Source organism: Drosophila serrata, unplaced genomic scaffold (genome assembly GCF_035046125.1).
Source record: "Drosophila serrata isolate PLE 108 unplaced genomic scaffold, ASM3504612v1 contig_160, whole genome shotgun sequence".
NCBI classification, from domain to species: domain Eukaryota; kingdom Metazoa; phylum Arthropoda; class Insecta; order Diptera; family Drosophilidae; genus Drosophila; species Drosophila serrata.
Window position 1 is genome coordinate 1,303,746 of NW_028257058.1, and position 26,517 is coordinate 1,330,262.

At 36.7% G+C, this 26,517-nt stretch overlaps 1 protein-coding gene across 2 annotated transcripts; it reads left to right on the top strand.

Annotated features, from left to right (window-relative positions):
• Positions 1 to 873: 873 nt before the first annotated feature.
• 4E-T (eIF4E-Transporter) lies at positions 874 to 25,367 on the top strand. 2 transcript variants are annotated; one of them, XM_020954265.2, is made up of 8 exons: positions 874 to 1,255; positions 1,506 to 2,805; positions 2,867 to 3,002; positions 3,111 to 3,521; positions 3,617 to 3,814; positions 22,426 to 22,851; positions 22,958 to 23,308; positions 24,780 to 25,367. In XM_020954265.2, exons 1-8 carry the CDS (start codon positions 1,230 to 1,232, stop codon positions 25,019 to 25,021), a joined length of 3,090 nt encoding a protein of 1,029 aa, XP_020809924.1. In that variant the 5' UTR covers positions 874 to 1,229; the 3' UTR covers positions 25,022 to 25,367. The 2 variants fall into 2 exon arrangements, with proteins under 2 accessions (XP_020809924.1, XP_020809923.1); XM_020954264.2 differs by having other exon boundaries at positions 877 to 1,255; positions 22,411 to 22,851.
• The last annotated feature ends 1,150 nt before the right edge of the window (positions 25,368 to 26,517 follow it).

Below are 26,517 nucleotides of genomic sequence, written 5' to 3' on the forward strand. Positions count from 1 at the left end.
TTTTATTATACTTTTTTTCAACCTAACATGTTAATGAAATGTTGATGAATTGCTCATGAAATGTTAGGAAATTGTTGATAATTTTTGTATGATTTGTTGACAAAAGTATAAGACATGTTAAATTCAGCAATAATTTGTATGGATATATATCGATGAATCTTTAACAACATCGCCTCGTCTGTTTATGAAACGTTGATGAATTTCTAATTAATGGTTCTGCAGATTTATTGTTTAGCATTATGATAGATGTTGCAATAAAAATTTGACAATACCTTGGAATCTTTCTTAAGTGTGAGCAATATTACCAAACAGCTTTTCTAATACGGTAGCTGAGAAAGTAAACTGATCTACTGATCTTTAAGCCTTATTAGAGGCCGAACATGTTAAATGTTATCATAATACGTTTTGCTTTTTGGTGGTGTTTTGCATTTATCTGTTAAAACTTAAAACAATTAAGAAAAATTATTTATTTTAAGTTTCTTTTTTATCTGTAAAATAAAATTAAATTAATTTCTGGGTGTAAATTATACAGTTTGTACGAATTATAAGGTTTAGATAATTAGTTTAAGGACTGTCAATAGTGAAAAGTAATAGTAATGTGCTCTGACTTGCGGTCATTCTTATAGTTTGCCTTTTTAATAAAACATATTGTTAGGTCTCAAATTTCTAATAAAGTCTCTACTCATTGTATAATGCAATTATTATTAGATTTTGCACCGAATACACTTCGTTATTGAGTGGGTCTAATTTTGACAGATAAAATAACAGAAATATGTGAGAATGATCTGATGGCGGATCTTTTTGAAAAAAGGCTATTAATTGTTGAGAGCCTAAAAATTGTAAAACAAGACGGTACGAGACCGTTCCATTTTCACTATTCCAAAAAATATATTTTGTCATTGTAGCATTTGTCTGTCGATAAGTTTTTATCGTCAGAGTTTTGGCGTGATTTTCATAAAATTTATTGAAGACAATAAGGAGATAACAAAAGTTGTTTACAACATATATTTTATTATTTTTTTTTAATCTAAAGGGGAATGTACAAATATAATTGATCGGTGTATTACATTATATCTATGTTTGCATAAGTGATGAACTAAAGTTTGTATAATCTTTTTATGTATATATGTGCATTTGCATTGTGCATATGTATGTACATTACCTTTCGCTCGCAGAAGTTTCTTGATTTAAATAAATTTAATTAATTTAAAGGAATAACAAAAATTACAATGGCAGCAAGAAAGCAAAGCGTACAGTAAGTCGATTTTCTTTTTATTCATATCTTATATTTGATAGTTTTCAATGTATGTAAATGACAACATATGCACATTTCTGGGCTTGTGAGTAGGGTGAGAATAAATTAGTTTTTAGTAGTTTATTTGATGTAATACTACAAAGGTTTGAACATAGTTTATGCATACTATTAATCATTTTAATACAATATAATATTAAAATTATTATTTACTAATGAATAATAGATACATACATATATATTTTTTTTTAAGGTACTCTAGAGCAGATCTATTATCTCTGCGTTATGAAGGCAAAAGTCGACAACGTCCGCAATGCTCAAACCGCGTCGAACTACAGACTCTAAATTTTTGGAAAGTCAATTTAAATGCAGTAGCTGCATCTTCGTCATCAAGTTTGGCCAGCTGCAGTAATTATGCAAATCGAAGTAAGGATCGACTATCACCGGAAACTGATAACTCGAGTTTAAATAGTTCAAATAATGGCTCTATAAGCTCTCGTCGTGCGATGAGAAATCGGGAGCGGGCGAATAACTATTATCAACGTTTTGTACCGGGTGTCGGCGTAGATCCTTTGCCGATTTGTGGTGAAGAAAAGGAGAAATCATTTAAATCCCCGCCAATCATCGATCATCGCAGCATATCATCATCTCATTTAATGCCAGCATTCGCCAAGCGGCGTTTTGCAGCAGTAAATGGCGGAAATGGAAATGGAAGTGAGGTGACTCAAAATCCATGTGATGATGTTAATGGTTCAGAATTAACGGATCGGGTTGCAAGTCCTCAGTTGACCAAACCCAGTACCACCACCGCAACGGGTTCACCTAAAAATTTAAAAATCAGCTGTTCAAATTTAGAGAATTCAGAAGGATCAGAAACAGAGAGACGCTTACACTATGTTCAATTGTTTCCACAAGTATCGCAATGTTCATCTCCAACACTTTCATCGAGTCGCCTTGAAAGGCAGCGCATTGGCAGTGGTCGTTTATTGGTAAACTCTTTGGAATATAATAAGAATCAAAAGGCAAAAGAGTGCAGCCAGGATATAGAGAACGAAACTTCTTTTAATGGAAACAATCGTCATCGCACTTATAGTGGACGCATTACCGAAAACATAGATCGTCGCTTTCAATATGACAATAAAAGGCACACGGATAATAGGCAAAACATTGTCAGTAATCGTCGAGGTAATAACAAAGAAGTTCCGAACAGCCGTGGAAAACGCTTAAATACTTATCATCACGAGGAGCCCGAATGGTTCAGTGCTGGGCCAACTTCGCAGCTGGAAACTATAGACTTGCACGGCTTTGATGAGCTAGAAAATAATGAAAGTGATAATAAGGTTGATGAGGAAGGAGTAAGAAACAATATTAATATATTATCTGACAATTTTAAAGATAAAAATTTGGCTGTAATGCAAGAAGTTGACGGATCCTCTTCTAGCGAAGATAAAAATGATACTAAAGAAGAACAAAATAAAAATCAGTCTAATTCTGAAACTCAATTCAATTTTGATGCTTTTCTGAATATGCATCCTTTGGATACCACACTTATGGTAAGTAAGAAAGTTAATTTTGGAAGTAAAAAAATCAAGGATATGATTCGTTTATTTACAGACTAACGATGAAATTGACAAAAACGAAATAAAGGGTACGTCCCGTTTTAGCCGATGGTTTCGTGGTAAAGATTCTACAAATAATACTGAGCCTCTGCCGTCTTATCATGTGCCGTTGCATGTTCAAGAGAAACATGGTGAGTTTTAGTCGTTCTTTTCTTTAATTAATCCTAACAATTACACAAATGAATCATAAATTTGTGAAATTTTTACTATATACCTATAATGATTATACTATATTATAGGCATTCCCAGTGTTAAAGATTTAGAAGCACAAATGACCAAAGTCGAAAAGCGTCCATCTGACTTTCAAAGGGCCGACAATCAAAGGGCTGCTCCCGTTCCTGCTCCATTCTCTCAGATAACGCCAGTGGAAACGCAAATTTCAAAAGATACAGAGGCTTTCAAAAAGGTGCTACAACAATTGGGGGGCTCCCAAATTCAGCCCCAAGACAGACAGCAAGTCTCCAAGCTAGCAACAAATGCTGTTTCATTTAATTTAATTAACAACTTAAGTCCTGAGTTGCCGGTGGAATCAATTCGGAAATCTGATCATAGAGCGCCACAACAACTGCACCTGCTAAACATGAATACAACTAATAGTGCAGTCCACGACTTGGAACAAAACCGAGTGGAAATGCAACAACTAATGCAAAGTAAGTCAACTTTAACTTTCAATTAAAGTATTTGTAATATGCAAAAATATCTTTAAAAAACGAATTTGCTATTTTTGGTTTCTTCATTTTTTCAGACATTAATCGTGGTGATATTTCTGTTGAATTATTGGAAAAGGAATTACATAACCCCAATACTCCACCGCACTCTAAAGAGATGATTGTTTCAGTTATTCGTGAATTCACGCACCATAATAAAAGGAATCCAGCAGCAGTAGTACATAGCGATCCACATTTAGTTGTCAATCATCACTCAGTGTTCCCACAACATGAAGGTTTGTATTTAAAAAAAAGTCCAAAATTATACCCAGTACACAAAAGAAAAATTGAGATAGTATTGATAAGCATAACCAGTTAAGAAAGTCCCTCTGTACGCCTGCGTAGATTTTGAGACAGAGAGTTGGGGGTAACAAATTTGGTCGGTGTATTCGATAAGCCAAAAACTACTAAATAAATTGTTTTAAAATTTAAAAAAAACGTTTATTTAACAAAGCCTCTAGATTACCACGTCGGTGTACTTTTTATACCCTTCCAGAATGTTATAATTTTATACAGTAGCCTGACGCGCAGTCAAGGAGTCATTTCCGACCATATAAGATTTATTGTAAATAATAGCATCAACAACCGAGTCGATCTTGTCATGTAAGTCTCTCCATTTCTACGCAAACTAGTCTCTCATTTTTAAGCTATCTGTATGCCATTTAAATCACAGGTTAACTTGAGTCTTTCAACACTTGTCATTGCCGTTTTCTTAACGTTCTCAGCTGAACAAAATAAATAGGAAATCAGAAGTTTCTCGAAAATGACGTTAACAAAATCATCTTATAGGACTATTCATATGCAAATCTGTGAATGTAAAACTTCAAATATAATATGTATAGGTGAATGAAATGAAAGCAGGTATTACTTCATTGTTTTTTAACACAAAAATATATAATTAAATTGTATGGATTCCTAGTCATAGAAGTTCTACCTGCAAGGGTATATAAACTTCGGCGTGCCGAAGTTAGCTTCCTTTCTTGTTGTAATTGGATCTTGTGTTACAGGGCAATCCTATCTTATTTGCGTTCGAGCTTATTTGGATGCAGCCCCCACTTGTTTGCAAACATTTTTTTTTGCCTGCATTCCCAACTCCTACCGTAATTTTTTTCTTCCATGAAAGCTTCAGCTCCAGTATCAGTCCAAGATACTTTGCTTGCCCCAATAGTTTTAGCTCTATTTCGTGCATGTTGTATGCTCGAACCTTTTTTTTTTTTCAATTCCTACTTAGTGATACCTAATTCACATGTTCCTCACCACTTATTTAGCCAACCCAACGCAATCGTCACTATCTCAATGCTAGCTTTAGTTTAGGGTCCTGATACTAGGAGTACTACGTTGTCTGCGTATGCTACTGCTTTGACGCCACCCACATAGAGTTTTTCCAATTGCTTATCATGTTTATAGCCAAGATCAGTGGTATGACTCTTCACTACTTGATAGTTTTGGCTGTGATAGTTTTGCTCAGGGACCATAATCTAGTGTTCAATTATAATAAATAATAAATAACGGAACTAAAAAGAAGAAATAAATTTATAATTACAAACAAAATTATTAAATTCAGAGCAATAGTATATAATTATAAACAAGATCACTAAATTCAGAGTTAAAAGCGTGTGGCTTGTCCAGCAGGCATGCGCAGATGGCGCGCTAGCTCTGTCTCTCTTACTCCTTTACGGATGATCTATAAATAAAGAATTTATCAATCCTGACGATCCTAATCAGGATACTGAAAAAATTGTATCAAATTATTCATTGTAATCGGTCCTTGAGAAGTATGAAAATTTTCAAGCTTATCAGATATTTGGAAACCCTTGAAAATAGTGTAATATTCAAAATTATTATTTTAGTTAAAAAAAATTTAATTAAAAATAACTGATTTTTTTTTTGTTTTTCTTTAAATAAAACTCAGATTCTCTTCAAAAATAATATAAAAAAGAAAGGAACCTAACGTCGACACGCCGAAGTTTATATACCCTTGCAGATAGAACTTTGATGACTAGAAATCAATTTAAATATTAATGTTAATAAACAATGAAGTAATACCAGCTTTAATTGCATTCACCTATAAATATTAAATTTACAGAACGTAAAATTCACAGATTTGCATTTTTCCTCCACATCTAATGATCGTTTTGTATGGCACCTATATGATCGTCCGATTTTCATAAAATTTGACAGAAAATTTAAGGCTAATATAAAATGGCTATATCTCAAATTTGATGAAAATCTGTTGAAAACTGAAAAAGTTATAATTTTCAATTGTATTAATTTCTCGATCGTTCCTATGGGAGCTATATGATATAGTAGTCCGATTTTCATAAAATTGTACACAAAATTGTTGTTATATAAAATGGCTATATTTCAAATTTGATTAAATTCTTTAGAAAAATGAATATATTATAATATTTTTTATAAAAATTTTCCGATCATTCCCATGGCAGCTATATGATATAGTCGTCCGATCCGGCCCGTTCCGACATATATACGAGTGAGAGAATATAGAAGACTAAATACAAAGATTTATTCAGATAGCTTCACAACTGAGAGACTAGTTTGCGTAGAAACGGACAGACGGACATGGACATGATCAAAAATATATATACTTTATAAGGTCGGAGGTGCCTCCTTCACTGTGTTGCAAACTTCTGACTGAAATTATAATACCCGACAAGGGTATAAAAATAAGATTTTTATATTTACAAAATAAAAAGATGGATTATTTACATTCCTTGCTTCTGGTCGTTAGCATAACTCTAATCCACTCTGTGATGCCTCTTTTAGTGCCCAATGAGTTGGGGCGCCCAGGGTGGAATCGGCGTTCACGTTATTAAAAGCACCTTCATTGTCTAGGAAGGCAGCAATCGTGCATGCTTTGTACTGAAGCGTTTTTCCGTAATCTTATCAATATGAAGGATGTAAAGCTTATCTGCCTATAATCCCTCCTAGACTAATGCAAGCTTTATATCTGGCAAGATTGCTGGCATTATGCCGTCCGGTCCCGTACTTGTAAAAACCGTGTGTTGTCCATTTGATTCTCCTCGTAGTATACATTTAAATATACAACTTTTACAATATCAAACAATTTTAAACGGAAATACCTACCTCTTAAAAGTAAATATCGTTTGCCCACCCATTAAGACCAAATCTGTTTAACAATAAAAGGTTTGAAAACGTCTTAAAACTAAATAATATAGTTACCTTACAAACAGTTCAGTTTATCACAAAAAGTACTTTTTGCCACCCTTTTAAGAGAGTGAGTAATTACTAAGCCTAAACAAGAACGGAACCCCTTTCAGTTTGCAATTCGAACACTAATGATTAACACAATATAAATTATATATAAAAAACGAGTAATTACATATTAAATGTATGGCATAACAGTTACAGTTTTAAATTCACAGTTGCATTTTCCCTATATTTATCGATATTTTCTATTTCAGCTAGTCGTCCGATTTTCAAAAAAATACAAAAGGCTATGACGCCGCTCTAATATCACGTCGATGCCTTATTAACACCCTGCTTGAAACGTCCACAATAATAAGCGTGGCGTGTGTTTTATTCTGTAACAATGTAGATAAGTTAATTCTTACCTGGAATGCGTTACAACCTTACATTCCGCAGTTTTCCTTCCCTCTCTCTATGATATCGAAATCGTAGCGAATCTATATGACAAATTTGAGCCCTATTAGTGTACAATAACTACGGAAGCCTGAAAAATATCTAAATATTATTATATTAACTCATGACGGCGCTAACTTTTAAACCTTCCTAACTATCGATTACCTAATTCGACCCGCGACGACGTGCTTGCCCCACCTTTCCCTGCGCACAAGTGTTGGCAGGTACTCAAGTACCCATAGCTTTCAGAAGCGATCCCGCATCATTCAAGCTATGCGCAACTGCTTTCAGGTAGCGCATATCGCGAACTCCTGTCCGTCATTTCTAAAAAGTTCAGTAACATCGGACACTTTCTTTGGCTCGAGCTTCTTCATTGTGTATGACAGCAACTTTTTAATGCACTGCACCATTCTTTCCCATGCACCACCCTCAGCTGGGTTCGCCGGGCAGTAAAATAGCGACAACTCGCCCTGGATCTGCGCAGGCTCGAACACTTCGCTGAGCCTCTTGGCCTCTCCATCGGATCCAACGCAAGTCTTCCGGTTGTCACTCCTTATTCTAACCACCGGTCCACAGTTCTCATAACGATTATGCAGAAATCTGTAGAGCAGCCGTGGCCCATCTCCAAATGGATCTTTGTTTGTTTTGTTTCGCTTTGCCTCTGATCCGGCGAGACTCAGTTTAGCCAGGGTGTCGCCTCTGACGCAGCCTATCATCCCTATCATCCTACTTTCGATGTGACTCTCTACATTGGGTCTGACCTACAGAATATATCTGTCCTCTGTTTTATCAAAACGGACTTTGAACGGCTAAATAATTAAATATGATCTTAACTGGTTTGATCTATTCATGTGCACTGACACGGCAGTTGCAGTGGATATTTTTTTCAATGCCATGAACTAATTTTTTACTGAATGTGTTTCCTTATACTATCCGCCAATCTCGAATAAGCCTCCGAGGTTTACTAAAGCGTTGAGCCGACTTAAAAATAAAAAATCTTGGCTGTATACTTTACTTAAAATCACCATGTCTGAATCTATTAAAAACTATTTAACTCTTTGCAGGGTCCAGTTTTAACAGGAACCAAAACAGTTTTATAATTTTGTTAAGCCTAACGCAAATCCTTCCCCGCTGTCATTTAAAATGCTACCACAAATAATGATCGGGCAATAGCCGATCTATTTTCGCAGTTTTTTCAAAAAACGAATTCAAACTTTTCATATTCAAATCAGACTTATTGCTACGTCATGCCCAAATCGAACTTAATTTCCATCCTAGTTTAAACGAAAGCTCTCCTCTTTTAGATTTTCATTCATCGTGTCAACCCAGTTTATTCGCCAGGTCCCAACGGAATTTCCGGCTGTGTGCTGAGGTATTGTGCAAATGCCATGTGCTATCTCCTTCTGAAATTGTTTACATTATCCTTAGAAACCTCCCACATTCCCCTTATTTAGAAGAAATCATTAACTATTCCTCTCCACAAAATAGGTAGCAAATCGGATGCTAACAATTATAGAGGAATTTCTAAGTTCTTGGCTATCTCAAAACTTTTCGAAAACGTAATTACTTCTTATTTGCAGCTTTGTAGATCAGTTATATATCAACATGGATTTATACAGCGAAGATCAACAATAACTAACCTTTTGGAGATCTCTTACTATATTATAAAGGGCTTCCATAATCATTTTCAGACAGATGTAATATATACTGATTTCAGTAAAGCTTTTGACTCTATTAACAATTCCCTTCTTGTTAGAAAACTTAATTTAATGGGATTCCCAGTTGATCTTCTTAGTTGGATCTCAAGTTATTTGAATGACAGGACGACATTAGCGTTACGTCACTGTAGAACTTTCTTTGAATTTCAAGAATCTTTGAACTTTTGTCTAAATAACAGGATTTTTACACACTAATCTCTAGCGTATTTAGTCTTCCCAAACTTAAAACCTTAATACTAACGCACAATCTGATAGCACGCCGGTAATAAATTTCCTCACATTCTTTTCTATATTTTCTATCGCGCTTACTCTAACCCAACAGGCACGTGTTTGGTTTCAACGTCCATTGCTCCTGTGGTTAATCCTCCCATTCTCTCTCGATCTTGACCAGCGCTATTCAGGTCCACGCGCTACTGCGGTCTCGGCAGACGGGATCCATCTCCATTGGGGCGCCTTCGTGGAAGATTTCTGCTCCCCCGTTTTCCGGCGAACTGCTTATATCACCCGTGGGTGCTGCTTATCCTGTGCAGCTCAGTCTTAAAATCCGTCCGGTGGATTGACTTAGTCCTCATCGCAGCGCACCTTGTGGTAAAACACGTCTCGGCTTGCATATGTGGCTCGCGAATAAGCAGCTGTTGCAAACGCTAAATCCACAAAGATATGCAGCTGTAGTGTCCGCACTCGTCCAGCGCCGAAATAGTAGCGTAGACATTAGAATTCCTCAATGTTACTCATTTCTTGCCGTCAGTTCTCAAAGGTTGCGGTCAACTTGTCTGCTAGCGGCTCTTCCCAGACGACTCCTTTCCGGCAGCTCTCTCGCATTAATAGCTTTGCGGTTACCATATAGCAGCTCAAAACTTGATGTCATCTGTGACCGGCTGCCAGTAGATTCCTAGTACCTTCTCCTCAGCTTCGGTCCAAATAACGCTAGAGCTGGTTTAAAGCATTGAAAGTAAATCGACATAAATCAAAACCAGCATCTGCGTGTATCTCTCTCGCCGGTGACGACACGGCGATAGCTTCCTCTTGCGAAACTGTCACGTAGTCGTCCACGTAGGCATTCACGGTCATCGAACAAATAGCCAACATTAAATTTTGTTTTAAAATTGATAAAACTCTTACCGAAACGTTTCAATTGATGAAACAAATTTATGGAGATGATTGCCTATTCCGTAGCAGAGTACACGAGTGGTTCCAGTGTTTTCAAAGTGGTCGTGAGGACATAAATGACGATGAGCCGAAACCCAAAAAATCGCGCCTGGATAAGTCAAAAGTGAAGACAATGCTGATTTGTTTTTATCATTCCGCGGGTATTGCCCACAAAGAATTTGTTCCACCCGGCCAAAACGTTAATGCGGTATTCTACCTCGGAGTTTTGAAGCCTTTGGTGCGCCGTGTTCGACGTGTTCGGCCCGAATATCGCGAAGATTTCCATCTTTGGCGTTTGGCGTTTGTGCGCACGATAATGCGCCGTCTCATCGATCAACGCTTGTGTCCGACTATTTGACTAGAAATCACATATTAACCATCAACCACTCCCCGTATTCACCTGATATGGCACCGTGCGACTTCTACCTTTTCGGAAAAATGCATTTGCCGATGAAAGGAAAGCGTTATGGAGACGTAGAGGCCATTCAAAACGCTTACACCGGCATACTGGCGGCCATACCGGGCAACGAGCTAGAACACTAGTTCGATATATATTTGGATCGTGCAAAACGCTGTACAGAAGGAGACTATTTTGAATAAGATAAATTGATTTTGCCGATATATTTGTTCTGTCTTTTTTTTAAAGTCCTGTTTACTTTGGAACGCACCTTGTAATTCGCCAGGCATGGTGAGCATGGTTTGGAGCGCCATCTCATATATGTCGGGATCCCGACGATCGTTCCCGTTTCCCCACAGGAACCTCTAGCCACATCTGTCCTGCGTCTACATCAAACTTGATTGAACATCTGCACACACCCCAACTGCCTTTTCCCGAAAATGGAAAAGCACGGATGGGAGGCGCTTGTAGCGCTGTTGGCCTTTCATCACCGCGAATTTAGTGACACGACCTCCTCCTCACCATAGCAGCCCGTCTCATATCGTCGGTCTACCCACGGAGTCGTCTTCTCCTAAATACTCAGAACTCATCCGTGGCCATCGTCGGCGACCGACGCTCGACATACAGTGGCTCACAGTTTATTTCGTGCAGAAGCAAACTTAAAATTTAAACTCGAATAGTTGGTGAAATGTAAGAGATAAAGGCCAGGTAAAGGCCAAACTGCTCAGAATAAAACTTTCAAAAAAGATGTTGGAATTATACGCAAAAATTAATTTAATTAATTAATTAATCGGAAAAATCGAGCACTAAAACGTACAGTAGATATTGAGCATGAAACGGAAAATGGTTTTCTGTGGAAAACGTCCGCTGTGTATTGCGGAAACTCAACTTTAATGGCCGAGGAGCCAGCATAAGCCTTTTATTAGCCAGAAGAAGTGCAGGATTAAATTGTTCAAGGACCATGTAACTAATCCGTCAACATTGGGTTGTATTGAATGCAGTATGTTTGACGTTAACTAAGTACAGAGCTGCACATAATGGCGGTAGAATCATGCTCGCATGGCGGCATCCGGCTTTGGAATCCTATTGTTAATCGAAGGAATTATGGACAAACATTAGTTCCTTTAATTATTGAAGGATAACTTTGACCAGAGCTCCAAGAAATGGGACATTAGGAATCAATCCGCGAAATTTAAGCTTCACTTAAGACCTTTTAGTGTTTTCGAGTACAATATATTTGGAACCCTACACAAATATACTAGCTCCTAGCGGCGCTATCCTTGTATCCTTGCTAACTATCGATAACCCAATTCGTTCCGCGACTGAATACATCTCAGAGGACCTGAAAATATATTTTAAGCTAGCAAAATCATCATTTATCATTTTTTCCCAAACCTTCCATATCTAGTCAATGGCATCTGGATGCTGCCCTTAACACAACATAACAAAATTTCTACAGATCAATACCATTAAAGGCGAGAACAACAAAATCGGTTTTATTGGTACGATAGGTGTCTCCATTGACCATAACGCTTGATATGGGCTAGAGGTCTGCAGGAATACAGTCAACGCAGCATTTGGTACTCTCACTCAAAGTTCTGACTGACTGAGTGAGACATTGAGTAAAAACGGATTTGGCAAATGTGGTAAAGCCATGAGTAGAAAATTTACCGTATCCGAACGGTGAAGCCATGCACGAATAAGTTTCGCGACCGAGTACTTGGTTAGTTGTGCGCCGCATTGGCGACGTCATATTTTTGCATTCCTTTTTTCGGCCATGTTCACAGTATATAGGATAGATCGCCCTATTAGACGCGGGGATGGAGTTCATATAGCGGTTGCTCACGTCAAAATTAATAACTTTCGAGGAATGAAACGATGTTGAATTCCTCTGTGTGAAGCTTTCTATCAAAGGTAGCTCCATTTTTATTACCTTTTCCTACATACCTCCATTGTCGGAACTTCCTATTTATTGGAATCACCTTTCCGCTATTCAGATGGTTTCCAGTAGACTTTTGGATAGAGACCAGTTGGTAGTCCTAGGAAATTTGAATATCCCTGATGCTATTTGGTGCTCAAATAATTCCACCAATATCTTTATACACCTACACAACAAGACTTTATCCCTGGCTTGTTCGACATTTCGCTGTCTCAAGTCAACCATGTGTGAAATTTCTTACATCGCTTGCTCGATCTTTGCTTAGTCTCTGATCCTGCGACAGTCAGTTTAGCAAGGGTGGCGCCTCTGACGCAGCCCGAAGATCCTTATCATCCAACTTTCGATGTGACTCTTGATATTGGGTCTGATGTACAGAATATTTCTGACCGTCCAGCCAATAAAGTCCTATGTTTTCACAAGACGGACTTTGAACGGCTGAATAATTTTATATACGAGTTCAACTGGTTCGATCTATAAATGTGCAATGACATGGCAGTCGCCGTGGATATTTTTTACAATGTGAATTGTTTTTTACTGAATGTGTTCCGTTATACTATCAAAGCTCGAAAAAACCGCCGTGCTTTACTAAAGAGTTAAGCCGACTTAAAAATAAAATATATAGGCTGTATGCTAAGTTTAAATTCACCGGTTCTCAATCTGCTCTTTCATCTTATTTATCAGCTCGGGCAAACTACCGTGGTGAACGGGCAAGTGTTATAAAAACTATTTAACTCGTTGTAGGCCTCAGTTCTCACAGGACCCAAAACAGTTTTATAATTTTTTTAACACCAAACTTATGCCTAATACAAATCCTTACTCGCTTTCATTTGAAAATACTACCGCTAATAATGATCAGGCAATAGCCGATCTATTTTCGCAGTTTATTCAAACTCTTCGAATTTACACCAAACTTATTCCTACGACATACCCAAATCAAACTTAATTTTCTGTCGTCGTGTCAAGCCAGTTTATTCGCCAGGTCCCGATAAAATTCCTGCCTGTGTGCTCAGGTATTGTGCCGCCGCCCTGTGCTATTCCCTCCTGAAATTGTTGTCAACTGTTTGCATTGAGCGAAGATCATCAACAACAAATTTTTTGGAGCTCTCTTCCTATATTATAAAGGGCTTCCACAATCATTTTCAGACAAATGTAATCTATACTGATTTTACTCTTTTAACCATTCTCTTCTCGTAAGAAAACTTGATTTAATGGGTTTTCCAAGCGATCTTCTTAATTGGATCTCAAGTTATCTGAACGGCGGGACGCAAAAGGTCCTCTTTAAGAATAATTTATATGATGTTCTAAGGCGTCCCGCAAGGAAGCCATTTGGGACCCTTGTTGTTTACATTATTTATAAATGACCTGCCCAAACCCTTGACTAACTCCAGAGTGCTTATGTACGCGGATGGCGTCAAGCTTTGCGTGCAATACAATGACGTTGCCTGCCAGCCGGATTTACAAACAGATCTCAATAATTTTCAAACTAATGACATTCTCTCGTGTCGTTCATAAGCTTGCTACTTACACGCTAAACTGCTGCTCTTTGGAAAGAATTAATTCTGTAGATGATTTGGGCGCCCGCTTGGACCAAAAACTTGACTTTATTGATCATATTTCGTCTGTGGTGAATAGAGCCAGGGTGTGCTTGAGTTTATAAAACGGTGGTCGAAGGAATTCAATGACCCCTATGTTACTAAATCCTTATATACTTCTTTAGTTCGTCCTATCTTAGAATATGGATGCTGCGTTTGGTGCCCTCAGTACGGCGTCCATAGCAAACGCATCGAGTCGGTTCAAAAGAACTTTTTACTTTTCGCTCTACGCGGCATAAATTGGGATGCAAACCAAAGATTACCTTTTTTCTCAAATAGACTCTTTATAAACTTACCGTCTTTAGCTAATCGTAGAACGATGCTAGGAATAGCATTTATTTATAACCTTATCCATGGTGATGTCGAAAGTGCTGACTTGTTGAGTCAGCTCAATTTCTGCGTACCATGTAGAAATACTAGATCCTATATACCATTAGTGTTGCGCCACTGTCGAACCTTCTTCGAACTGCATGAACCTTTTTGAGCCTTATGTGGAAATTATAATGATTTGTAGATACCCTTACCAAATTAAAATCTTTAATACTAACACACTTAGTATACATGCAAGCAAACAACCTGGCAGCACGCCAGTAGTCAATTTCCTCGTATTCTGTCCTATATTTTCCATTGCGCCTACTAACACCTAACCCAAACAGGCACGGTGTCATACTGGTGCATTCGGGCCACTTGAATGTACTGACCTTAGTGCATCAACGTCAAAAAAAAAATATATATATTGCCGATATTGCCCGACCGATAACCTAAGCTTAACAGGGCGAAAGCGGGCCCGAGAAGTGAAGCGCGAACTTGCCGACCCTCAGCTCGCTTAGAAACGAGCGAAGCTCGGGAGCGGACGATCGCGAATAACGAAGAGAGGAGAGCTGGTATAGCAGGTAATGATAATTTTGGGACTACAATGTCTAAACGATATAGCAATCAACGTTTGTGCATTATGTGATAACGAATAAAATTTTGATGAGCTAGCAAGCGAATTGTATGGACCAGAGAAATACCAGCTAATAAAGTTGTTAAAGAAGTAAGAAGTCGTTTCTTCAGGGTATTCCTCTTATGGTATTTCGTTTGAGTGACCCGACCAAAACTGTACAGAGAAGACTGTATAGATTCAGTCCTAATGAAAAATTATTGTTTAGATCAATAGTTCAATAGTTGATTGAGCATAAGGTAATATGAGCAAGCTTTTTACCGTATACAAGCCCTGCATTGTTGGCGAAGAAGAAGAATGGTTCTGATAGACTGTGTGTAGATTATCGTGAATTAAATATATACACAATTGCTAACAAGTATCCATTGTCTTTAATATCTGATCAGCTGACTAGATTGCGGGGAGCTAGCTACTTTACTTAGCTACTTTGCTTAGACATGGCATTTGGCTACTATCGGGTACCCGTTCATAAACAACGATCAAATATAAAGCTTTAGTGGCCCTGGACGGTCAATATGAGTTTTTGGCAATGCCATTTGGGTTAAGCAATTCCCCGTCAGTTTTTCATAGGGCGGTAATGAAAGCATTGGGCGACCTAGCGTATTCGCTTGTAATGGTTTATACGGATGACATCATGATTGTGCCACGCTCGAAGGAGGCATTAGATTGAAAACCGTATAAAATATCTTGGATACGAACTACAGGCATTAAGAGCATTGCTACCACCCCAAGTAACAAAGAAGCAGCTACCATTAAAAAAACTGATCCAATCTGCCCACATTCATACCTCAAATGGAGAACCCTAAAAAACAACATCAACTCAAAAAATATTGAATATAAAAAAGCTAATGCTATATATATATATAAAGCTAATGCTTAGAAGGTCCATAAGAGAAGCAAAAAAAACCTCCATCCAAATTTACCTATGAAATCCACCCAAACTCGAACCAGCAAAAATGTGGGCAAATATCAAACGGCTGTGTGGGATGTACCTAACAAAATACATACACAACATCCACAACATCCACAACCCCACAACACTAAACACACATGGTCTAAAGAGGAAAGGACTTTTACACTTCTTACACCTCCCAATACCTATCCCTTACCCCCAAGCGCATGGGATACACATGGGATACAGTTATCCTTATAGGATACAGTTATCCTCTCCCTAATTGCCTACAACTCCCTTACCAACCTCCTTCCAACCTCTCCTTTCCACAACATATCAAATTTACTACCACAACTGTAAAAAAAATCTAAATAACCTTATAATCCTATTCCAGAAAATTGGAGAATGGTGTTCCTACTCTGGATCAACTATCTCTTCAGACAAATGACAATTTTTACACATATATCGAAAAAAAAAACTATACAGCAGATCTCTGCCACAGACTCAACAAAATTCCTAGGCCTGACAATTAACAATCGCATATAAACAACCTTAACAACCTTGACAATTAACAATCTCATATAAACAACCTTAAAACATCCCTCTCCCGATCACATAACATTATTAAACACCTCTCCTCAAGAAAATATATCTAACACAACCTCCCTCATTCAAATCATTAACTGCCTCCTCATCTCCAAAATTGATTGCTGCCTACCTACATGCCTCAACCCTACATGCTAAATCGGCTTAAATCCTACCAAAACTCCGCAATAAGGGCAGCCCTTGGGGCCTTCAGAACAACCCCGGTTGAACAATTTCCTCTACACCGACGGCTCAAAGGCCAATGACACTATCAGCTATAGCCTATCAAACCACTTTAATGTGATTTAAACTGGACTCCTACCCCAATACTCCTCAGTCCTTACAATCGAAATTTTAGCTATACTTGAAGCCGTCAAATTCTGTTGTAATATATATTATTAAAAATATGCACCTATTCCCTAACCTCTCTAAAATCCACAAAAAACTCCAACAACCATTCCTACTAAGCCAACAAATCAGAAACATAGTCACCAAACTCTTCCCAAAAATTAAATTGATTTGTAACTGAAAATCTCAACTCCAAAGACATCACGCAACACCTTAAGAAATACTACACCCACAAACAAAAACAACTGCAAAACCAAAAATCTCAATGGTACGAACAGATCGCACATAACACCCCTCCAATCTTCTCTTCCAAAACCACAAGCCTTAACAGACAACAACAAATAATTAATAGACTACGCCTTGGACACACATAATTCACAAACTCCCACTACATGGATAGAACCCGCCAAAGCACCTGTCCCTTATGCAATAGTGCAGCAATATATTATATTGTTATACTAGCTGTACCCTGCCACGTTTCTCTGTGGCATATTGTGGTTGCACGCATAAGAAATGAGTCAAACAAAAAAGAGTAATTTTCAAATTCATTTAATTCTGTAATACTTGTGGGTATGCAATATTCTTCGTTTCTCCATTCTCCGCGTAAATATAAAGACTATCTTGTTTTCCGACACAGGAACACGCAACATATAATTATCCATGTGAAAAACAATCTGCATCCAAATCTAGACCACACAACTCCATAGATTGACTTGAGCTTTATTAATGGTCATTGCTAACGCCAAACGAATGGGAAACTGCAATCTCTTGAACTGAAACTGTGTAGTCGGGATCAGAGGAATCCTAGGAATGAGAACATCTTCACCTTTGAAAGGACCTGTTATGATCGTTGCTTCTACTGCGTTGTTCATCAATTTCTTGACTGCGAGTCGCGTACCGTTGCAGAGTTTCGGCTGATTTATATTTCGGAGCATGATAATCGGCACACCTATTTTTAATTTCAATATGTGTGGTGGCATTCCAGGCAGATCAAGTTAGTTTAGAAATTCCGCAGGGTAATTAACTGCTTCCTCTGCCTCCACAACGGTATCTATGGACTTATATGTAATTTCGTCAGTTTCTATGCTGGACTGGATTACATGATTGAGCTGGTATACATATTTGTTCTTGTCAGCGAGAATCGCTCGTCCACTGAGCCAATCGTGATTTCTATAATTTATTCGGATATCGGGGAACACTTTTTGGATAAGTCCTTCCTTCGATGTAACTAAATTACAGAAATTTTCGGGCAATACTATTTTTCTCGACGTCTCATTGACTGGCAGCTTTTCGTTCCCCGTGTCCAGTAGCTGTAGTGAGAATACGTCGGCTGAGTCATCGTTCTGTAACTGGACACGCATATTCGTCTTCAACTGTAATGTACGTACATGTTGCCACAATGTAGAATATTTTAGGCAAGCATTTATCTCGTCAGCTGGGATCGATCGGGAAATCACAGGCAACGTTTGCCTGAAATCCCCTGCGAGCAATATTAACGCATTCCCAAATGGTTGGACAGCTCCATGCAAATCCCGCAATGATCGATCGAGAGCCTCCAGCGATTTTTTGTGTGCCATTGTGCACTCATCCCAAACAATGAGTTTACATCTTTGCAATACTTTTCCCATGCCAGATGCTCTGGAAATGTTGCACGTAGGAGTCTCGATGATTTGCATGTTCCACGGCAACTTCAGCGCTGAATGAGCAGTCCTCCCACCAGGTAACAATGTCGCAGCGATTCCAAATGAGGCAAGAGCTAAAGCTATGTCCTTGTTAGCTCGAACCGTAGCCAGAAACAATGTAATGAGGAATGTTTTCCCCGTTCCTCCTGGAGCATCCAAGCTTCAGGTACCCTTGCCCTGTCGCGTTCATTATTTTGAGAGTGAATCAAAAAGATTGCTGCAGAACGCGACTGCCTAACTCTCAATCGTTTTCTCTCAATCCTATCTGCTCGTCTTTCTGCTGATTCCGCGTTGTGCATCTGCATTGCTCTCAGCCGCTCATTCTCTCGGATGGAGGCCCGTCCTTCGTCAGTCATATTCGTAATCTTACGTCTTTTTGCTTCTGTATTGCGAGTACGACGACCCAAACTCGACTTCTAGGGTGCTCTGGTATAGCCAATTTTTTTTTCTAAGAATTTTCCGATCGTCTCTCGATCCGGCCCGTTCAGATATACGAGTGAGAGTGTATAGAAGACTAACTGTAAACTTTTATTCAGAAAGCTGAATGCCTAGATCGACCCGGCTATTGATGCTGATCAAAAATATATATACTTTATATGGTCGGAGATGACTTCTTCACTGCGTTGCAAACTTTTGACTAAAATTATACACCCTGCAAGTGTATAAAAATGTAATAGAATATGAACACATTTGAATTTTACATGTAATGCATAAAACTGCAATGTCGTTGTCATTCTCGGCCTTTTTCTAGTGCAACTGCTTACAACTCCACTTCCGAACCACACTAGGTGACAGCAACTGTACGTTGTAATGCGCTACAACTTTATGTGCAAATAACAATAGGAAACCCTCCTCATGCAATAGCCTACTACGACCAAAAATTACACACACTCATATGAATGTAACAGCCTACTATGGGCAACACGCATCTCATACGAATGTAATACACGCCGACACGGCCAATCGTGACCATTTACACGTCCTCGTGTAAGACAAAACGAATTCAATTCGAATTTAAGAAACTTTTAATTCATAATCAGTTGTAATTACTATTATATCTTAAGTTAAATTGAAATACTTCATCTCATTTACTTGAATAATTTTTTCTACTACTAATTGTCCGTTTTATTCATATAACATTATTTTTTAAGTTTTCCATAGTCTGAATTTAATTTTACTTAAAACCTTCAGGCAACGTACCAACACGTTTGTAGCATCGACTCTTATCATGACAAATCTCCAGTACCACACTGGTTACTTTCTGTGCTAGTGCCACTCTAGCCACAGTCTATTTTAACTACCCTCCAGTACCACTACAGTCTAACTGTTTATGTTCAGTGCGAGAATAGTCATTCACTACGGTAGTACCACACTAGCCACTACACTGCCACACTGCTCATTCACTACGCTAGTGCCACACTAGCCACCACAGTCTATTTTAATTTTTACTCAAATTTAAACTTCACATTGTTCATTACATTCATTATCAAATAAACTTAATTCATATCTGTCGATATCCAGCTCGCTTGGTACCTGCCCCTCTGGCATCTTACGTATCTCTCGTGGGAATATTTATACTGTCTCTATCTTTTGATTAACTTTAAAGTATACCGATCATTGTCTTAGACTTAGACCCGATACTTCGGGTTTAATTTGGTTTGCTCACGCTCATTAAAACACTTAAACATATTTAAACTTTAAAATTTTGGTTTTGCCCTTGTCAAATCTCTTTCTCATATTGTGCACTTAGCATATTCTTTTCAGCGTCTGACCTTTGTATATCTATATTGACCTGAATCTTATCGTCACAAATAGGAACCAAACCCAGTTGACGTGAACACTTTCCGACTATTATCTCGAGGTGACTCTATTTCGTACCCGATTGACTGTACAATTTAATGCTCACTGCACTTCTACTAATCTAAATCATTTCTCACGCTCACTCTCTCAACTTATCCATTGGCACGAATAACGCCATTTGCTATTAAGTGAAGCTGAATTTTCTGAGACTTACAAAAGTATGCAAATTTCTCACCTTCCATGTTTAGAAACACCGAATAACCCAATTGAGGACCTTAAAGCTTCAATACAACTATCTGATTCTAGTTTGAAAGTACACTGCAGTACCATTCATTAGTAATTCATTAACGATTCATCAAAAGTAAGGGCGGTGTTGTTGATGTTTCATAAATGAATGGCCATATATAAAAGAATAATATGTAAAAACATCGAACCTCTGCAGCAGTGCACGGTTTGGCGATTTTTTTCATATATCGCCAATATACACACCGGATATGTAAGATAGAGTTAAGAAATGAGACCTTCTTGTTAGTTACATAAATGCAACTGAAAGAATGAATAAGAGTTTTTATTAAAACTTGTGTTTTCACCTAACTTACTTAGCGCAATATTGAAGAATACCAGTAGTTCAATTCCTCACACTCTTTTCCTATATTTGCATTTGTCAAGCCTTCTAGCACCGAACTCTTAAAAGCCCGTGCTTTGTCTCATAGGGATCACTAGAGTACGTTGACCGTAGTGCATCAACATTCACGATAAAAATATACATCTGCATATTCGGTTATTTGTCCAACAAGAGGAAAACACTGTTTTCTTAGTTGATACCAATAATCATCTGTTGGAATCATCGGGAAAATTCGCAGTTAATTGTATAATTTAGTTCGTAATTTTTAATTTTAACTTTTAGTTTTTCCTCACATTTAATTTCACCGTTTTCCATATTATTTCACGGTTACCTCTATATTTCCACTGTTTTCCATAAAAATCCACTGTTTTTAAAATATATAAGGTTGGTTTTGTGGAGGAAGAAGAGGAGCTATCTGAATGAAACTTTGTACTTTGTCTTCTACATATATACTCTCACTCGTATATATGTCTGGATCGGGCGACTATATTATATAGACTCCATTGGAACGATCGAAAAATTTTTATAAAAAAAAAATTCGAAAAATTTCACTTTTCAACAGAGTTTAATCAAATTTGAGACTTAGCCATTTCATATTATTCTACAATTTTGTGTAAAATTTTATGAAAATCGGGATCGATAAATTAGTTCAATTAAAAATTATTAATTATGTATTATATATCAAATTTTAGATATAGCCATTTCTAATTATTCTAAAATGTTGAGTTAAATTTTATGAAAACTACTACTATATCATAAAGCTCCCATAGGAACGATCGAGAAATTAATACAATTAAAAGTTTTTTCAGTTTTCAACAGACTTCATCAAATTAGATATAGCTATTTTATATTAGTCTTAAATTTTGTGTCAAATTTTATGAAAATCGGACGACCATATTGGTGCCATACAAAACGATCGTTAGATGTGGAGGAAAAATGCAAATCTGTGAATGTAAAACTGTAAATATAAAATGTATAGGTGAATAAAAATGAAAGAAGGCATAACTTCGTTTCTTTTAAACATATTAATACATAGTTTCCTTGTTTTTTGTTATTGTCTGTTGAGGTTTGTGGTTTTGAAAGAGAAATTTGGAGGGGTGTTATGAGCGATCTGTGTGTACCATTGTGACGTTTGGTTTTGCAGTCTATTTTGTTTGTGGGTGTAGTATTTATTGAGGTGTTGCGTGATGTCTTTGGAGTTAAGATTTTTATTTTATTATTTTTATTTTATTTTATTATTTATTATTTATTTATTTTATTATGAGTGGATATTTATGTAATTTTTACCATAAGTACCTTTAGTTATAGTGTATTTTGTTTACATCTATTTAAGTTTGTTGTATTTCATTCCGCACATCTTAGAAAAACTGCTTTAGAGATGTAAAAAAGCTAGTCAAGTCTGATCGATTGTGGAAGAGCTCAGACCGAATGGTTTTAGGCTCGGATCTTTACAAGATTTGAAATGATTTGTAATGTTAATTTTGGAGCGCTACTTAAGATTAGAGTATAATAAACCGACGGTATTCCAAAGTCCAGTAAAGATATTATCTTTCCAGATTTAATTCACCTAAATCCAGCTAATCATCATGGAATTAATCAACATCTTAATAGTGGTCACACCCATGGCAACAACAATTCTCAAACACCCTTGGCCTTTACCCCCACATCAGTGCTAAGGAAAATGACTGCCGACAAAGATACAACATGTTCGCCACTACAAAACTCATCTCACAACCAGCATCTTAACCATCAATATCAATTGAATCCACAACAACATGTCACGCAACAAGAGCCACCAACTATGACAGTGCAACAACAACAACCAAGAATGATTTTGGGCGGCGCTAGCAACTTTGCCCTCGGTCTAAATCCACAGCAAATGTCACCCAACTTTCAGCAGCAATGTCGCAGCAATCAGAATCAAATTCTAAAATGGAATTCCGGTGTAGCCAATATGCATATGATGCATGGAAAGTCATTTGGTAAATGAAAATAAATAAAAATTCGATTGAAATTAATTAAAAATTCATAAGAGCTATAATAGATATCTCTGCAGGATTTTAGAAACTAATCTATCCTTATTTCCAGGTCGCCCTATACTAAAAGGAGGCCCGAATTCATTGCCGCAAATACAAATTCCAGCAGTCGTTTCTTTAAACAAAAAAATTGAACTACAACAGGCTCTCCAGCAGCAACAACAGCATCACCAGCAGATGCAACAGCAACAACAGCTTCGCTTCAAAACTTCAGTCGAATCAAATTTAACTGGAGAAAGTTTGCATCAAAATATAAATTTTCCCGATGGATACCCTCAGCATAATTTCCAGCAGCAGCCCAATCTCTTAATGCAACACCAGCAGCAGCAGCGTCAATCTCTTCGGCCTCGTGTGATCTATGGCGAACTGCACCAGCAGCATAATCATCAACCGAATTTCCCAAGTAAAAAAAAATTCTTATCAATCACTCTTAACTGGCGCCTTTTTATATCCTTTCAGGGTTTTATAATTTTAGTCAGAACTTTGCAATGCAGCGAAGGTGTCCTTTTCGATTCTTTAAAGAATATATATTGTCGATCAGCAGCTACAGTCTAGTCGCTCTAGCCATGTCCGTTTGCCCGTCCGTCTGTCCGTCCGTTCGTTTCTACGATAACTATTTTCTCAGTTTTAAAGCTGAATGTTTTAAAAGTTGAATTTTAAAGCTGAATCTGAATGATAGCAGATAGTCTTCTATATACTTGCACTAGTATATCAGTTGGAACGAGCCGTATCGGATCATGGAACGGTCTTACAATTATTAGAAAAAAATTAAAACTGCAAGTTTTTAACATATTTTTATTCAACTTGAGACATGGCAATATTTTATTATTCTAGAATTGCTGTTTTAATTTAATTAAAATTGATATTAACTAAAAAAAAATTATATATATGTGGGCAATTCTCTGGCAATTTTAATTTTTCAAAATTTGAAACGTATAGCTCTTGGTTAGCACTACAATTGGTGCTAAGATCGATTTTGGGCCCGTGTTCGTTTTCACGATTTTCAATTTCAAAAATTGTAATGATTTAACTTTTAATTATTTATGCAATCAATTATCTTAATAATGTATTTTGTTTGATTTTATAAAAAATAAAGTAGTTATTTTTTAAATTCAATTTTAGTCCCGGTCGCGACATTTTGGAAAGTGATAATTCAAACTAAAACTGTACGAACATTGGTGATCGCATATGTCCTTTTGCACTTAATATTGACTTTTTGCATTCTCTGTGTGATATTAGAAACCAGAAGTAAAAGGAAAATGTTTTTGTTTAAGAGATTGGCATCAAAACAAAACATGAAATTTCGTATGACTTTTTTTTTTTTTATAAAAACATTATTTGCGCTTGCGCGTGTTTGACACTGTTTTTTTTTTTTTTTTTTTTTTTTTTTAGAAAATGAAAAATTTTCTTAGTCTTGAGCAGCTGACCAATTTTTTATGTAACCATGTGAAAAATACTCGTTATTAAGCAGTTTTAATTTTTTGGCAGCGGTGGATCTTTCTGGAGAATTGCCCATATACATATTTATATATTATTTATCATATTCTCATTTTCAATGAGATTTAGCCATTTTTTATTATTTCAGAATTTCGAGCTTAATTGTATTAAAATCGGACGACTCAATAAGCAAGTTGAGTAGAGTAGAATGAAAGCTGTGAATGTAAAACTGTTACTCTTATTGTAATCAACAGAAATATACAAATTTTGGTGTGCCAAAGTTAGATTCCATTCTTGTGTAACTAAGAACCGTGAAAGTAATGCTCTTGTCCTCTCTCACATTTCTTTATTTAAACGAGATCACATAACATACAAAGAACACAATGACCCCCACCCAAACTGTATTATTTGTAATGATGCTTAATATAAAATTTCAGGTGGATTTCATGAACTTTGCGGCGACTCTGGCAATGTTTTGAAGAGTAATAGCTTCCACAGAGATGAACGGATACCATCGCCATCGCCTTCCAACAATAATCAATTGGCACAATGGTTTTCACCTGAGCTCCTGGCCAAAGCTTCAGCCGGAAAGCTGCCTCATTTGAATCAAAGCCAAGCGCTTAGTTTAGAAGAATTTGAACGTAGTATTCAACATTCCTCAGCTGTTGTACACAATTAAAGTAAATAAATTTAATGGCAGCATAAATTATAACAATATTCTAATAAATAAAAAAAAAACTAAAAATTATGTTAAATGTTACCATTATAATTTTCTCTTACTTTTTTTGTGAATTTGTAAGCAAAACGAATCAAATAAGTCGTAAAAATTCATATAAAAAAGGTTTTTAAACAAAATTTTGTGGCGTGACACTAGTTTCTAATTAATATATATGCATATACCCAAAACTATTAAAAGTATTGACACAGAATGTAGTTGATTGATCATATTGTAAAATAAATATTAAATGTGTAAATACTATATATATATATATATACTATATATATATATATATATATTAAAGTAATTTTTTTATCTTTTGTGTATTGGATGGAATTTTACCTATTTTTTCTGTTCGCACTTAAGATTATGAGTGATAATCAAGAGTCTGAGTGATAATGACACAACAGTATTAAGTGAACGCTCTTCTTTTTATTTAAGTCATCTTTTGTTTGTTTTGTATGAAACGGTATTTCATTTTACATCTTGCACTCGGTTCCTCGGTGCAGATCATCGGAAATTAAAACAAACAAAATTCATGCTTTAGATTATAGAATACCCCAAGTAACGCTGTCGAATATTTTTATACCTCTGCAGGGTATTATAATTTCAGTCAGAAGTTTGCAACGCAGTGAAGGAGGCACCTCCGATCATATAAAGTATATATATTCTTGATCAGGATAAACAGCCGAGTCGATCTAGCCATGTCCGTCTGTCCTTCTGTCCGTCTGTCCGTTTCTACGCAAACTAGTCTCTCAGTTTTGAAGCTATCTGAATGAAACTTTGCAGTTAGCCTTCTATATACTCTCACTCGTATATATGTCGGAACGGGCCGGATCGGACGACTATATCATATAGCTGCCATAGGAATGATCGGATAATTTTTACAACAAAAATTATATCAATTTCAGCTTTCAACAGAATTGGATCAAATTTGAGATATAGCCATTTTATATCAGTCTTAAATTTTGTGTACAATTTTATGAAAATCGGACGACTATATCATATAGGTGCCATACAAACGATCGTTAGATGTGGAGAAAAATGCACATCTGTGACTGTAAAACTGCAAATATAATATAATATGTAAAGGTGAATGAAATGAAAGCAGGTATTACTTCATTGTTTTTTAACACAAATAAATATAATTTATATTGTTGGGATTCCAAGTCATAGAAGTTCTATCTGCAAGGGTATATTAACTTCGGCGGGCCGAAGTTAGCTTCCTTTCTTTTTTAAATTCCAATTTTTGAATTTTTCCGAAGACTGAAGTGAATAAAAATACGTAAAAGTCTTTTTAAGTTACACGGTTTTATGTTAAACATACATTACAATGTTTAAGATAAATGTACTGAAAACCAAAAAATAATAAAATAGATACAGTCGTGGGAATTATAAATATATGCATAGACTAGACTAAAATAAAACCGTGGGGGACGTCAATTGTCTACAAATTA

Excerpts from the sequence above, each read along its gene's own strand:
- 4E-T (XM_020954264.2), top strand. The coding sequence starts at position 1,230 with ATGGCAGCAAGAAAGCAAAGCGTACA. Across the intron at positions 2,806-2,866 it reads CTTTGGATACCACACTTATG|ACTAACGATGAAATTGACAA; the intron begins GTAAGTAAGAAA and ends GTTTATTTACAG. Across the intron at positions 3,522-3,616 it reads AATGCAACAACTAATGCAAA|ACATTAATCGTGGTGATATT; the intron begins GTAAGTCAACTT and ends TCATTTTTTCAG.